This window comes from Anguilla anguilla, chromosome 4 (genome assembly GCF_013347855.1).
Source record: "Anguilla anguilla isolate fAngAng1 chromosome 4, fAngAng1.pri, whole genome shotgun sequence".
Lineage (NCBI taxonomy): Eukaryota > Metazoa > Chordata > Actinopteri > Anguilliformes > Anguillidae > Anguilla > Anguilla anguilla.
This window is the reverse complement of record NC_049204.1, coordinates 56,319,362-56,334,007: the sequence shown is the minus strand read 5'-3', so window position 1 is coordinate 56,334,007 and position 14,646 is coordinate 56,319,362. Positions and strand designations below refer to the sequence as shown.

Genomic DNA, 14,646 nt, shown 5'->3' with positions numbered 1-14,646 from the left:
GTACCAGGATTTTCTTCCAACCCGTCTCATCTGGGCGTGTCTGTAGTGTGACGCTTCCCTTAGCCATCTTTCTGAATTAACTACGAATACAAATGCGTAGTCATGCCAGTTCAGGGTTAAGAACCACGACGTTGCGGAGTGGACTACTTGCTTTATTGTATATGCTTATTTTTGAAGTGGTTGGCTGATTGTTTTGAGACCTTGTTTCGTCCCGCCACATGGATACTCAGAAAAATAAAGCCAGGTTGCTTCTCAGCCATGCTACGACTCTGAATTTGCACACAGGCAACTTGGTTAACCGAAGCCGCCTGAAGAAGAAATGTCCTTCCTCCCCCAGTGAGGAGGTAAGTTAGTTAGCAGTCTACCGGTGTAACTATACAGTAGGGAAAGTACTCGCGTCTCATTAAGTGACATATAATACAGCTAAAGAAAATGTGGGGCCCCTGCACGTCATTGTACGTTGTGTCTTTTCTGCGTCACTGACTTATGTAGCTAGCCCCGTAATGCTTGCTGGGGTATGATTAGCTAACGTTAGATCATGCGCTGTGCAGATAACATTACTTCATTAGTACGAAATGCACTGACGAAGTAATTTGTATCCATTTCAGTTATCTGTCCTATGAAGCCGACTGGGTAACGGCTACATATGAGTGGATGTTCCGAGAGCTTGCTCTTAACTTTTGCTTGTGAGCAACTATGAAGATCCTTGGTTGTCGAGGTCATCATTTGCTGTTAGCTAGGCAAGCAGTTTTGCTACATAAGTGAACGTTAGCTAGCTTGGGTAACAGTCCGTGGTAGCATGGTAGTTACATGAGCTAACTGTATGGCGCTATAGCTAGCCACCATCAGCGCGTGATGTCTGAAATATACTGTAGATAACAATTACCCAGCGAGTGGCTTAACTCTTTGCCTATTAAGGTAAGTGCCTGGGAAAATCTAATTTCAGTTGTTTATGTGTTACAATAAACCTGTGACGGTGCTGCTCTCTTTCAGCTTCAAGATTGTATTCGAGCCACCCTAAGCGAATGGTCTGCGAAAATAAATCCAACCCTGGAAAACGTGAGTCTTACTGTTTATTTTCCAAGGAAGGTTAAACAACAACAATTCTCAACATTTGGTTCATTTTCTGTGCTGTGCCATTTTGGTGTGCATAATTCCTCAGGTGTCATTCGCGCATAAGAACTTGTAAATGGTGTAGCCCATTACAGGTGAAGTCATTTAAAAAAACATTTGTCCCACTTTTTAAGGTTGCTGCCAGATGCCTGCTAAGCACCAGGTTTCTTGTGGTTGTCATAGGGCTTTAGTCACTGTAAGATTTGTCATTACATAGGAGCACCATTAGTCAATAGTGATAATGTCATAAAATCTCTTCTAACCGTGAAGAATGTCTGAGTTGCGTTCTGAACAGATAAGACTTTAAGAGTCGACTAAATCTGTCTGTTTCCGTCGCAGCATTTTCGACACAAGCATTATCGGAAGAGCTGTCTTAAAATTTCTTTTTACCGTGAAGAGTCCCTGGCCCGCAAGCGTAGGAAATGTGGTACCACGGCGGCACAGTAATATCGAGAGATACCATCCCTGGAAAACAGGCTATAAGCTGTCACTGCATTTAGATCAAATCTGCCATGCGTTTAAAAACAAACAAACAAACAAAAAAAAACAGGTCAATTACCTGCTCAGTCCGTTTATACTGCCTTCATATCGTGGAACGTTAAAACATAATAGATAATGCACCCCTTACAATAATTAATTAATTAAATAAATAAAATTGTAGGCCACACATCAAGTTTAAGTATAGGCCCGCTAGTCTGATGAAATTGGGCCACGTTCAACTATAACCTTACCTATGCTTTTCTGAAGTGTATGATAGTTCAAAAGTGAACCCAGCACATTTTTTAAATTTAAAAAGTATGCTATAGTAGCGTGCTTAACACGTTTTGTCCACCTTGTCAACGTTTCCTTCAGCCTAAAACTGGTTATTCAAATACTGTCATATGATATCATGAAAGACATCCCAGTGCCACTTCCTCATTCAGTTCGGATGAGCAGGGCTTGACATTGACTTTTTGGCTCACCAGCCACTGTGGGTAGTGGTTTTCCACTTTTTAAAATTTTTTATTGTTGGTAGTGGTCAATAGCCACTTTGCATTTTCACTGGCCAAAATCCTCCCAGTAGCTAACTGCACTAGTGTAGGCTCATACATAGAATGCCACAGGGTTAAACTTTTTTGCAGCACTTAATAAACTAAAGTGACTCTGAAATCATGGACTTTCATCTGTCAGAGTTTATGCTCCTTTACCAGGCTACTGCTGTTTTCTTTGTTTGGTGCAGCGAATGTTGTCAGTTCCATGTTTTCCGAGCACAACCGCATAATCTCAATCTGCACTCTCCGCTAGCGTGGAGTGTCACTTAAAGAAACGTTTAAAGCCGCAACAAGTATACATAGTTTGTTTGCCGTGCCATGATTGGCAGTGGTTCAATTGTGGTTGAGTTCTCCTTATCAGTTATACTGCCAGCTTGACTGAGGAGGCAAGACATGAGAAAGCAAACTGGATGGACCAATGTCATGAGCAGAGTGTGCACCCAGTACTCATGGCAGTTGTCTCACCTCAAATTGACTTATTTCAGATTACTTATTTTGTAAACTACAATGATTTTTTTTTTCATAGAAAATATTGGCAAAAGGTAATCCACCAAAGTGGCTGGTAAGCATGACGGAGTTAGACGCTATCCTCTGAAACTGATCACCTATGGCTCAAACATGAACGGCTGTGGTATCAGAATCTACGATTATGTCTTCTACAGACTCATCAGAATCACTGATAATGTCCTTTGATTCAGAATCAGATATTTCAGAGCTGTCCATTTCTGTGATCTATTCAACCAATATTCAACCAACTTCTGTCATCTTTTCAACCCAAAGGTTTAATAGCAGAGCTGTTTGCTTTCTGCGTATTACGTCCCACAGAAGTAATTTTCCAGCGAGACTTTTCCGTCAGGAGTTATCAATTTGTCAAATTTGAAGCCATGCAGCATATGGAAAAAGCACTGGTCTAAAATGAATTTTTATATCTTTTGGGGGTACGGTTATGTGATGCTTACCCTTTAAGGGCCTTTTACATAAGTTTATACCGTACCCTGGGTAACTCCGTTGGTACACATTGTTCAGCAGTGCACACGTAAATAAGAATGGGTTTGTTTACACTGCTGAAATGCTTGGGCACCAAGCAGACCAGGAACACAAAATGGCTGGCTGTGTATTGACCGCACAGAATCTTTTGCATTCTGTTGAAAGGGAACTGTCATGGTGATCGTTCATGGAAAGTTGACTGTGAGAGATTTACAAGTGCTACTGCTTTGAGGTTGGAGAATCTGTGGTCTGCCTCATTTTTTGCTGTTGTCAGCTAATCTGCTTCAGCGAACTCAGTCACCACAGAGGGGGCCTTAGATACACAAAGCAAAAGCTTATTGGAGCATCCCTCTCGTGCAATGCCATAACGAAATTTTCTTTCAGAAACCATGTGTTTTGGCAGACAAAAATGGAGTTCCTGTTTGTATTTCAAATGCACTGGTTATTTGAGTTTTTTTCTACAGGTTACAGTTTAAAGTAATGTGAGTAGATAGTATCACGTATTGTAAGCATTATTTAAAAGTGCTTATTTGGTAAAGGGGAAAAACTTTTTGACTTTTTCAGGAGCTGCCCAGCGTACTTGACTGCACTGTCTCTCAGGCTACAGATGCAATCACACCTGAAGAGCGAGAGGAGCTGAAAGTTTCGGGTGAGCGTTATGATTGTCTGGATTTTTATTGTTGTATTTTTTTTTTGATGCCATCTTTAAAATGAAACGCAAGTGCGTTTTTATTTGCTGTTCAAAAGTGCATGTCTTTCAAATGATCTTATCGCCACCCTGTTCTTTTTGTTTCCTCTTGCAGTGAAGCTGTTCATGAGTGGCTCTGACTGCAGCTCCATCGAAAATGCAGTTGATATGGGTGAGTGTATACAGGGTGCTAATCAGCCGTAGAAATTGCGTCTCATATTCACTGACAGATCCACACAGCCAAAATAGTATTCATAATAATCAGAATTCCAAAGTACTGCATTTACAGTGCCTGTGTTTTTACTTTTTTTATGGCAAAAAAACTCAAGGTCTTTCGTAAAAGGAATTTTAAGGGGACATTTACAATGCAATGCATGTATTCATTTACAGTGTGTGGCCTGGATTCAATGAACACTTGTCATGTAACTTTAGCTTGTATAATTGATGTGCTTAGCTTTGAATTGTAAAAAAAAAAAAAAAAGGGAAAAAAGCCAATATATAATGGGGGTGGGGGTAGAAATGAGCAAACAATAAATTCTGCAGAAATATCAGGAAGTAATTCTTCACACAGTTGTCATGTTGACACGAGATGTGTGGAAAAGCATGCAAGGTCATGTAGTAGAGACCATGTTTGTAAATGAATGGCGAGCACCACATACTCTAATTTGTAGGTAAGTGGTGAGCTTAGGTAAGCTGAATGGCCTTTTCTTGTTATTTTGTGTTTTGTGTATTTTTGTGTTATGTTCATATTACTTGTACCCTGCATTTCTCTGAACGTTTCTTTTTTCTCCTAGCTCATTGTGCGGCCCTTGTGTGACCTTTGATTATTGTTCTTACAGCTTGCGTGTCACTGGGTGTTTCCCTGCTGGATTCGGTGATAATTGCACCCCCTCCACTGCCCGAAGGAGAAAACCTGACCTTGGAGCACCTGAAGCCCCTCTGGGCAGTGCTGGAGTGCTTGGTGCTGAACCGAAAGATCGCTGCCATCGGCACCTCTGACCTGGACAAGGCCCTTCTGGAGCAGCTCTACAACTGGGCAAAGGTATGCCATTGTCGGTGTAGGAGCTGCCCGGCTCGGCTATTCGCTTTGGGTCCTTTCGCGTGATGACTCATCGTGACGTCTCGCATTTTGATGGCTGTGAACTTTTGAATCACACATTCAGAACTTAAGGCTCCCGCTGTTGCCAAATTAAAAAGTAAAGCTGTGAGAAAATATTATTTTGTCATTTCAGGTGAGATCTCAGCAATGTTTCAACAATCTATATGCAACTATTTAGCCATATCTGAACGGTAAATTGATAAATTAGGTGCAAACTGTTCTTGTTTTTCTTGCTGTTTTCATTTAAGCAGACACACATGTAGTCTGAACGGACTCTGCAACACCCAACACAAAGAAATGGTATCAAATGATATACTACTACAAACATTAATGGTAAAGCATTTACATTTGCATATATTAAACTTGTGCTGTGTTGTTGCTTTCAGAGCCAGCCTCTGATCTCAAACATTGTTGACCAGGAGTGTACTGTCAGTGTCTGATCACTAGTGTACAGCAGTCAAAATGCGATGCGTCGCGGTACGTCATTACGCAATGGAGATAGGCAGGTTCCCCGAGCTAATCATAGAGCTGAGCACGACCAGCACTGACACCGTCCCTGTTGACTTTGCAGTCAGTGATGCGTGACGGACGCTGATGCTGATAAAATGTCAGTACGTCTTCGTCTCTCCCCTTCTTTCCCTGCCCTGCTATACGTTCTTGACGTCAAAGCCTGATTTGTGTTTTTCTGCATTGTTCACATTCTCTGTGGATTCTTAGTGCGGTGGACATATTCCCTAGTGTACTCTGTGTGACTCTGTCTCGCTGTGCTCAGGTGAAGCCCAGCAGTAACCAGGTGAATCTGGCCTCCTGCTGTGTGATGCCCCCTGACTTAACTGCATTTGCTAAAGAGTTTGACATCCAGCTGCTCACTCACAACGACCCAAAAGGTGAGCCAGATAAGCCCGGCACACACTGCACGACATAAACAGAGTATAAACTTGAGTGATGGTTATCCACATGAAATACAGAATAGACTGTGGCAGGGCCTATCAAACATTTTGAAGTTGGTTATACAAATTGGATATCTTAATCATTTTATCTCACTGAAAAAGTAAATATGAATCAGCAGCACCTGGTGCAGAGTGGTGTAAGTATGTCGAAGATTTTTAATATGAAAAGAATAGTAAACATACTTTTGATCATATTTCAAAAATCTAATCTAGCAAGTGGTTGGATGCCATGACATTTCCACACAAGTTAAGGTGAAACATGATCAATGCTCACTGACCTCTTTAACATCTTTGTTGTATTGTAAGTACTTCATCAATCTGGATGCCCAAAACAAATATCAGTAGCCAGAACTGTTGCCATTGATTTGTTTCTGTTGTTTTTAGAATTGATTTCAGCCACAAGTTTCCAGGAGGCAGTGCAGGAGAGCACTGATGACCTGCAGGTAGCAGACTGGGGTCTGGAGTGGGTCCTGCGCTACTCTGTTATTGTAAAAAGCAGAGGGATCATCAAGTCAAAGGGCTACCTTGTTCAGGCTAACAGGAGCACCCAGTAGCATGTTCTCTGGACAGTTTCTGACATCGGGTTACTCACGGCCAATGAAATCAGATTAATATTAATGTCGTCCTTTTAAACTGTAATGAGAGCTTTGTTTGTGATTTGGCAATGTTGGGAATCATTACAAAAACTCACATCAAAATATGAAGTGCCTATATTTGTTAAATTATTTACCTTGCACACTTCTACTTTGTTTCTGTTGACATTCTAAACTCCATGGTTAAACGTCAATATTTAAAAAGCATCTGTTATCCCAAGATTTGAAGGAACCGTTGTGTCCATACTTTAAAATATATTTTAAGAATTATGTTAGTATTGGAAGATTTAATAAAAGAACCCCAGACAGATTCACGTTGGAAAAACGACCAATCTTTTTTTTAAGAATATGACACATTTTGAATGGAGCAGGGATTAAAGTGAAGGTGCGTTTTGAGGTGCTGTTATTTGTAGCCACTCAGGGTTTACTGTATTTGTGGGGCCGAGTCCAAACCTACGCGATAGCCCAGCTTTGAGTTATCATACTGTGTGTGAGGGCTCACTGTGGGCTCAGGGTCTCTCAGCAGTGTAGCCTCAAAACTTATGATGGGCCAGTGAGCTTTAGAGATTCAAGTTCCGCAATGTTTACTCCTATTAAATATGATTTATTTGTTTTTTAACAGTTCAAAATGTATTGGCCCCTCCGTACTGTATTGTTTTCCCTAAATCTAGCTCATGTATTTGCTAACCTTGTCCTGACAGGTCATTTCAAATTCTGATGTGAGAACAGCCCTAATCTGAAAGCTGTCCTTTGCCTAAAATGTTAATATATAAATATATGTCATATGGACTGCAGTACACATGCATGGCTGTCGTCTACTTATTAATTGTAAATAAAGTAACTGGCCATTTCCAAACTGGATTTCCAAATTAGTTGCAATGTATAATCAAAGGATGTGATGTGTCTGAAATGATGTTTTTTCTTTATTTATTCACCATGGCTATAATGCCAGGTAGGGTCCACATAATCTTTGGAAGATTAAGATTTCTCTTTAGTACTGTAAATGAAATGTTCCCTTTTCTGTATGCCAGGTTTTTTGGGCGATGTTATTAAATGGTGAAAGGAATGGTTTGCTTGTGCAGTGCAAATTATTTAAATAATGTGTTTTCTGGCCTTTGTTTTTTTGAGCTGCATTTGGGTTTCACTAGAATCCGTACAATCATGGTTAAATCAGGAGGCATCACAGAAAACACAAAGTAAGCATTTGCCTGTTGTCATCAATCACGAGTTTGAGATTTCTATTTATTATGTACGGCTATTATTGTCAGAATGTATACACACACTAAAAATGCATGCTGTATTGGTGCTTGATATAAATTTATGATGCCTTAATAAGAACATTAGAATATAATGTACAGTAGTGTATTGCTTTTCATAATGATATTCTGTTCCACTTTACTCTCACTTAAAGAGGTGAGTGTACTTTTGAACACTACATGTAACTCCACTAATGTTCTGATAAGAATGTATTGCTGCTTGCAGTGACCAGGCAAAATTAGAGTACACATGTAATGGTGTGCAGTCAGAATCCTGGGGTTGGCAGGCAGGCTTAAAGGTGTGTCTAACTCCTAAAAGGTGCAATTTGCCCATTTACACATACAAATAACCACACTTTGCTCATTTACACATAAATTAACCTCATGGCACTATGAGCCTGACCAAGTTTGCCCTGATCTGCTGCTTATAAACCAAAGGCAGCAGGGTTGCCAGAACATCTTAATTATAACGCCTCTGGTAGGGGATATCATGAAATGGTTCCCTGATTAGTGGCCAGATATATATTTGTATTTTCTGTATTTAAGTAGTTCAGAAAATGATGTAAGAACTAACTCCCTCACTGTTCCACCGGTTTCCAAAGTAACAACGCCATACTTCCGTTGCCAAAATGCGCGCGCATGTTTTTGATAACGTAGGCTGTTCATTGGTTTAGCCGGGTTTAGCATGTGTTACTGTTCCTGCTTATCTTACGTGCAAGTAGATTGGTCGAGTCTGGCCACTGTCGAAGTAGCTTGTTTTACCCCGGAAGAGTTCCAAGAGGCAGCATGGTCGCCACAAGAAGCGGGGTGCGCGTGAGCTCCCCAAATACAGAAAAAAATGAGCCTGCTGTCAATATGGTAAGTTTGCCGTCTGTCGTGGGATTTAGACTAGGGACGTTTTAATCGAGCTAACTAACTATGCCTTCTTCAAAAATGAAAATTCCAGCTAGCTCGGTGGCAGTGGCTAGATCTAGCTTACTGTCGACCACCACGCTGTACGATTGGCTGTCCACGTTGTAGCTAGCAAACTAGTCTGACAGTGAAGCTATAGCTAACTGGTGCCTGGTGCCTATGAGATCAGTGCAGGTCTGTGTAGCTACACGTGTGCGGTTTCTTAAACGGTACATGCATTATTAAAGCTTAAGGTTTTCCTTCCAGTAAGCTATATAGTAAACTACTCTGGTTTGCTTGGTATTTTACGAAACTATAGCAAACACATGTTGTCTAATACTGAAAAGTTGGCTCGGCAGCTGCATGGCTGTACTCTCAAGACTAAATGGCTGCTTTATGTTTGCAGATTACGTGGGCAAAATGGCTGTTTGCTCATGTAAACCGCAAATTCGAGTGGAATATTACAGTTTGTATGCACGTGAACAGTATTCCTAGTATTAGATCTAGTATTTATCTCCGTGGGACTTTCCTAGTAAAACCATAACACCATCATGCGTATATTTTGAATCTCCATAGCAAGAAAGTGCTGTGCATATGTTCATGTTTGGGTATTGTTTTTCACGTGGTATGGCAGGCATATTATGAGCACATCTATACTTTATCCAATATAATTTTAAATGAGAGAAAAATTCCAAGCATTTTCTTATATTGGGTATTGGTATTCTTCAATTTTGTGCCACTTTACTGTTGATTTCACGTAGAATAACCTAAGTTTGGAATCTGTATTGCTGTGTTCATTTTATGATAAGTTAAATGTGAATAGATTCTGCTCTTCAGGGTTTACATTATGGTCATCGATATTGATACTTTATGAGAAGTTAACCTTATCTGTGTCCTGTAGTTGTTCCAACGACCTTCATTATGCACTTGTAAGTCGCTTTGGACGAAAGTGTCTACCAAAAAAAGAATGTAATGTAATGACCAGTCCTTAAGATGAGATCCTGATCCTGACTCATCTATTGATATTTAAGTTTGTGCACATTTAAGCTCATAAACATGCTGTATTCATTCAAATGATGAGCATATAGATTTTAAATGCATGACAACGCATGTGTACATGCATTGATGTATTCTTATTTCAGGAGGCAACTCCTGCCACCCCAAGAATGAGGAGAAAAACAGTAAGGGAAGAACCTCAGTCCCAGTTGACTAGTGATTCTCAGCATGACTGCTGCGAGGAGGGCAGCACTTCCGCCTCTCCAGAAATGAAAAGCTCCACCGTGAAGAGGAAGCCGAGGTCGTCAAAACGGCAGGTGTGCGATGAAGACCATCCAGACTCCATGCACGAAGCTGATGTTTCCGAGTCAGAGTCCTGCTGCTCTGTGGTCTCGGACCTGCAGGCCCCTGCCGATGTGCAGGGAGCTCTCCGCAGGAGACGAGGGGCCCTGGCCTTGCCAAACCCTAGCTCTGAGAAGGACCAGGATGTCCTCTCTGAGGCGGAGTCATGCTGTTCCTCTGCTTCCGCCCACCGAGGAACTAGCGCTCGTAGAGCTACCAGGAGTCGTCAGAGGAGCGTGCCCGCGGATGGTCAACCCGCCAAATCAGCAAATGCTACCACTGAAAACTCTGAGGCAGAATCTTGCAGTTCTGCGGTTTCTGGGACAAAGATGCTGACTAGGAGCCAGAGGAAGATTACACTGTCCAGGGCTTCCTCCAAATCACGCACAGAGGACACTGAGCTTTCTGAGGTGGACTCCTGCTCCTCCAGCCTTTCTGGCTTGCAACAGTCCGCTCTCCGCAGGTCAGCACGATCCAGGAGAGGTACAGCTGTGCAGCCGGTTCCCATAAACCTGGAGGAAAACGCAGATGGCTCCCCCTTGCCCAGGAGACAAACGCGAGGCAGCAGGGCTAAGCCAGAGTCAGCCGGTGAGCCTCAGTCCCATGACTCTGAAGGTTTTGAATCTGGTCCAAGCAGGACACCCAGGAGAGCCACACCCAGCCGAACTGCGTCCACACAGCAAGGCCCGGTAATTTTATCAGATTCAGAATCCGAAGCAACGGACGTCTACAGCTCTCTTGGAAGCCCAAGCTCTTTAAGAGGAAAGGGCACCCCGTGTAGCAGTCGTACAGGATCAGGAAGTAGTGTTCGGGCACTTCCAGTCCCACAGATCACTGAAAAGGCTTTGAATGTTCTCAAGGAACAAGATGACTGTGATGCTCCTGCTTCCTCTGGCCCGTTTGTCAGTGAACAGCCAAAAAGCCAGGAGGAGGGGAGGATTGAAAGTGCAACAGCAGATGTATCCCTGGATACCACTTGTCAGTCTGAAACTGTGACTGTGACTGAAACTGCTGAGCCTAAGGAAGAGGAGGTGGTTGCCATGGTTGTTGATTCACAGGTTAGTCTGGAATGTTCATTGATCGAAGAGGTGAATGAGGATGATAAGACTCTAATAGCAGAGGAGGAAGGATGTGTGAGTCCTGCGAATGTAACCGTGGAAGATAAGGTTGAACCTCAGATGGTCGAGGAAGCTGCACTGGCCGTAGATGTCCAAGTGGCCCTAGAGTCTACATTGATGGAAGAAAACCAGGAGAGTGAGAGACAGACCAGCAAAGATATCATAATTACACCTGGGATGTTGGAAGTGAAGACTGACCAAGAGCAACTCCACATAGTAGAAGATGTAGTTCCTCCAAGCCCAGCTGTTAAGGTCATAGTATCCGATGCTGCTTTGTCTGAAGAAAAAAAAGTGGATGATAGTGCTATGGAAGTAGACTCCACAGTGTGTCAGAAGTTGCAAGGAGCTGAAGAGGGTGGAAGTGTAAGTGTGGGAGTAGCAGGAAAGACGGAGCCTAGCATTGCACAAAAGGCTGATTATAGCTCAATTTTGCTGGAGAGCAGCGATGAAGACGGTGAGGACAGTGACGGTGGACATTCAGGCAGGGAGAGCGGGGACGAGCAGGACAGCGAAGGCTCTGACAGCGACGAGGAAATCATCTGTCCAGACGAGAACCTGGCTGGTCCATCAAAAGCCCAGGCAGCTTCTCCGCTGATGTCGAATGATGGATTGTTTGTCATAGACACACTGCCCGGCTTTCATTCTGATGGAAAGTACTATTTAGATCAGGAGAAAATGGGTGAAAACAAGGCAGTAGTGGGAGAGGAATCCAATGATATAGAAGATGAGGAGGATGAAGAATTTGTGGATGAAGAGGGAGACGAAGATGATGATGCAGATGATTCTATTCTCTTCAAAAGCAAGAGCAAAGATCTGTAAGTACAAGCTCTTTATGTATGTAAATGTGTGTGATTCAAGAAACTCAGTTCAAAGATTAATCTAATCCACCATTTTCAGGTCAATCATGTATGTATTCATACCACTTTATAAGTGCTAATTTTCTAACAGCGATCACTGCCAATCTGTTTTAGCATCAAGTTGTCCACCAGTATTAATCCAGGACTGAAAGTTAAGGATATTGGAGGCTTGTACATCAGTGTTGATGGGAGCAAATCAAAGGGTGCTTCTAATGCCATGAAAAAATTGAAAGAACAGAAGGACCAAGATGGGGTAAGTAATGAGTTCATTTATCTTTTAAAATAAATAACCCAAAAATAACCCACATCTGTGGAACAGTGCCAATGTTTTGTCATGGGATTGTGCAATCCTTGGTTTATACAGCTGTTTTCTGTCTTGATGCTGATGTGAACATCTTCTCTTTTACCAGTTGATGCAGAGAAGTGTCATTGGCCCAGATTTTGAAAAGAAGGAGTCTGTTCCTCCTTATAGAGAATCCAAGTATGCAATGAAACTGAAGCGCAAAGTGGGTATAATTTAATGTGGAGTACAGTCTCTACAAATTATTTTAAACACTGCAAAGTATTTTGTTTTTAGTTAATTTATAGGTAAAACCTTTGGAACGTGAGGCCTTTTTTATTTAGCCTACTTTATAAACTTTTTAAAAAGTGTATGAATGATATTGAAAGATACTTTTGATCCATGTTGTGTCCAGAAAGCCCTCTTTGTTTTTATACATGTAATATTGATTTTGTTTGTTTTCGATGTGCTCAGGAGGAGAGGGAGAAGAGTACTGGAGATGGATGGTTTAATATGAAGGCTCCCGAAATGACGGAGGAATTAACAAATGACCTTAAAGTGCTAAAAATGAGGGCAGCGATGGATCCCAAACGGTTTTACAAGAAGAATGACCGAGATGGGTTTCCCAAGTACTTCCAGGTCTGTAGTGCATAACCATGTTTCTATGCACCTTTTTGGATGGGTGAGACCACCATTGGCTGTGATGTTGGATATGTGCAGGCCTTTACAGTTGTCTTTTATACTTCATATGTCTATATAAGGTTGGCACTGTTGTGGATAGCCCTGTGGACTTCTACCATTCAAGAATTCCAAAGAAACAGAGGAAGAGAACCATGGTGGAGGAGCTGCTTGCAGATGCGGAATTCAGAAAGTAGGTTGCAAGTTTAGTCTTCTCACTGTCCACTGTCAGCTGACGTACATTACATTACATTACTGGCATTTAGCAGACGCTCTTATCCAGAGCGACTTACACAACTTTTTACATAGACTTAATGGGAATGAAGTTGTTTTGTTTTTGACAGCACACTTGCCTGGTACACATTACTTACATGTTAGTCATGTTTATACTTAATTGTGGGTATTTGTGTTGTTGGGTTATACATCTCATTCACTGTTTCTTTGTACCATTTTCAGTTACAATAAGAAGAAATACAAGCAAATAATGACAGAAAAAGCAGCCCTTTCAGCTGGCAAGAAGAATCGCAAAAACAACAAATTCCGCAAGAAGCAGGGCATTTGACCAGAATATGTAACTTTGGTAGGTTGAAGATTCTGAAGAAATTAAAACAACTATCATGCTATAGTTTTTTTATTGTATAGAAAAACCTGATTTCCATTTTCATTTTCAGAATTGTTTAAAAATATATGAACCTAATAAATATGCACAACAGAAAGTCTGAAATGGGAGTCTAACTACAGCTGAACCTCACTGTACATAGTTTTGTATGATCTACTAATTTTTTAAAGGTCAGTACTGCCTGCTGGACAGAAATATGTGATTATCCATATTATAGATAAACCTCCAAGTACTGATTTTAAAAGGAATGCAAACGGATTTTTAAAAACCCTTTAAAGCTGGGTTTGAACACCTTGAGCCTATCATTTAACAAGGAAGACATTTTACAGCAATTTCTTTTATACAGTACACTTAAAAAAGGAATGCCCAGTCAAGTGTAATAAACTGCATAATGCAAAGTGTTGGGTCTTTCTTCCCCCCATTTAAAACGCTCGTGTGTGAAGCTCAGAGCTTTATACCCAAAACTAGAGGTAAGACAACTGCATCCTGCTGTTTTATTATTATTATTTTTAACACAATAGCACTCCACTGTGTAACCTGCCTGAAGAACTCTGTATTTTCTGAAAGATCAAACCCACTCCTCCTGCTACTTGTGCAAATCCGCACACCACAAAGCAATAAACATATGTTTGCCCGGTTCTACCAGAACGCCCTGTTGATGCCAGGATCCTGTTGGCTCTGTGCTGATGGGCTCTCGAGCCCAGCTGGCAGTGTGAAAGCTCTGAGAAGAAAAGGCAGACTTGAGAACTACGCTACAGTCTGCTCCTCCAGATCCTCATCTAGTACATTCATTCTGAATTAACATATTTATTTAGAGCCTCTCCCCGTCTTCTGCACCCACTATGTTGTATGGCTGGGGTGTCCTTTCAATCAACTGCAAATGAAGGCCCAAGGTTTGTGGATTCCTTAGCCAATCAATGACTTGAATGAACCACTGGTGCTGAGAAAAAACGAGATCTAACGCTCCATGTCACCTCTTCTGTAAAGTTTAGATTTACAAATCTAAAACTGATTGCTAGCTTTCTCGGGTACATGATTGCTATATTGCCAGAAGTGGAAAATCCAGGTTTAGAAAGTGAAAGTCCTCCCCAATATTTTGCTCCAATCACCTGCATTTTGCTTATCTAAAGTGGGAGGTACAATTGGTG

At 41.6% G+C, this 14,646-nt stretch overlaps 2 protein-coding genes across 3 annotated transcripts; both read left to right on the top strand.

Annotated features, from left to right (window-relative positions):
• Window positions 1-41: 41 nt before the first annotated feature.
• gclm (glutamate-cysteine ligase, modifier subunit) lies at window positions 42-7,527 on the top strand. Its single transcript, XM_035413721.1, has 7 exons — window positions 42-344; window positions 994-1,059; window positions 3,696-3,780; window positions 3,935-3,991; window positions 4,659-4,861; window positions 5,691-5,805; window positions 6,253-7,527. Exons 1-7 carry the CDS (start codon window positions 219-221, stop codon window positions 6,420-6,422), a joined length of 822 nt encoding a protein of 273 aa, XP_035269612.1. The 5' UTR covers window positions 42-218; the 3' UTR covers window positions 6,423-7,527.
• A 908-nt stretch (window positions 7,528-8,435) lies between these two features.
• On the top strand, window positions 8,436-13,896 carry dnttip2 (deoxynucleotidyltransferase, terminal, interacting protein 2). Of its 2 annotated transcripts, none has more exons than XM_035413707.1 (7): window positions 8,436-8,575; window positions 9,751-11,879; window positions 12,036-12,174; window positions 12,332-12,427; window positions 12,676-12,840; window positions 12,963-13,072; window positions 13,336-13,896. In XM_035413707.1, the coding sequence occupies exons 1-7, from the start codon at window positions 8,504-8,506 to the stop codon at window positions 13,439-13,441; spliced, it is 2,817 nt and encodes a 938-aa protein (XP_035269598.1). In that variant the 5' UTR covers window positions 8,436-8,503; the 3' UTR covers window positions 13,442-13,896. The 2 variants fall into 2 exon arrangements, with proteins under 2 accessions (XP_035269598.1, XP_035269599.1); XM_035413708.1 differs by lacking the exon at window positions 8,436-8,575 and adding an exon at window positions 8,789-8,838.
• The last annotated feature ends 750 nt before the right edge of the window (window positions 13,897-14,646 follow it).

Bases quoted from the DNA above. Each gene is read 5' to 3' on its own strand.
- gclm (XM_035413721.1), top strand. From the start codon at position 219: ATGGATACTCAGAAAAATAAAGCCAGGTTGCTTCTCAGCCATGCTACG. The intron at 3,992-4,658 runs GTGAGTGTATAC...TTGTTCTTACAG, and splicing joins CGAAAATGCAGTTGATATGG to CTTGCGTGTCACTGGGTGTT. The intron at 4,862-5,690 runs GTATGCCATTGT...CGCTGTGCTCAG, and splicing joins AGCTCTACAACTGGGCAAAG to GTGAAGCCCAGCAGTAACCA.
- dnttip2 (XM_035413707.1), top strand. From the start codon at position 8,504: ATGGTCGCCACAAGAAGCGGGGTGCGCGTGAGCTCCCCAAATACAGAA. The intron at 11,880-12,035 runs GTAAGTACAAGC...AATCTGTTTTAG, and splicing joins AAAAGCAAGAGCAAAGATCT to CATCAAGTTGTCCACCAGTA. The intron at 13,073-13,335 runs GTAGGTTGCAAG...TACCATTTTCAG, and splicing joins GCAGATGCGGAATTCAGAAA to TTACAATAAGAAGAAATACA.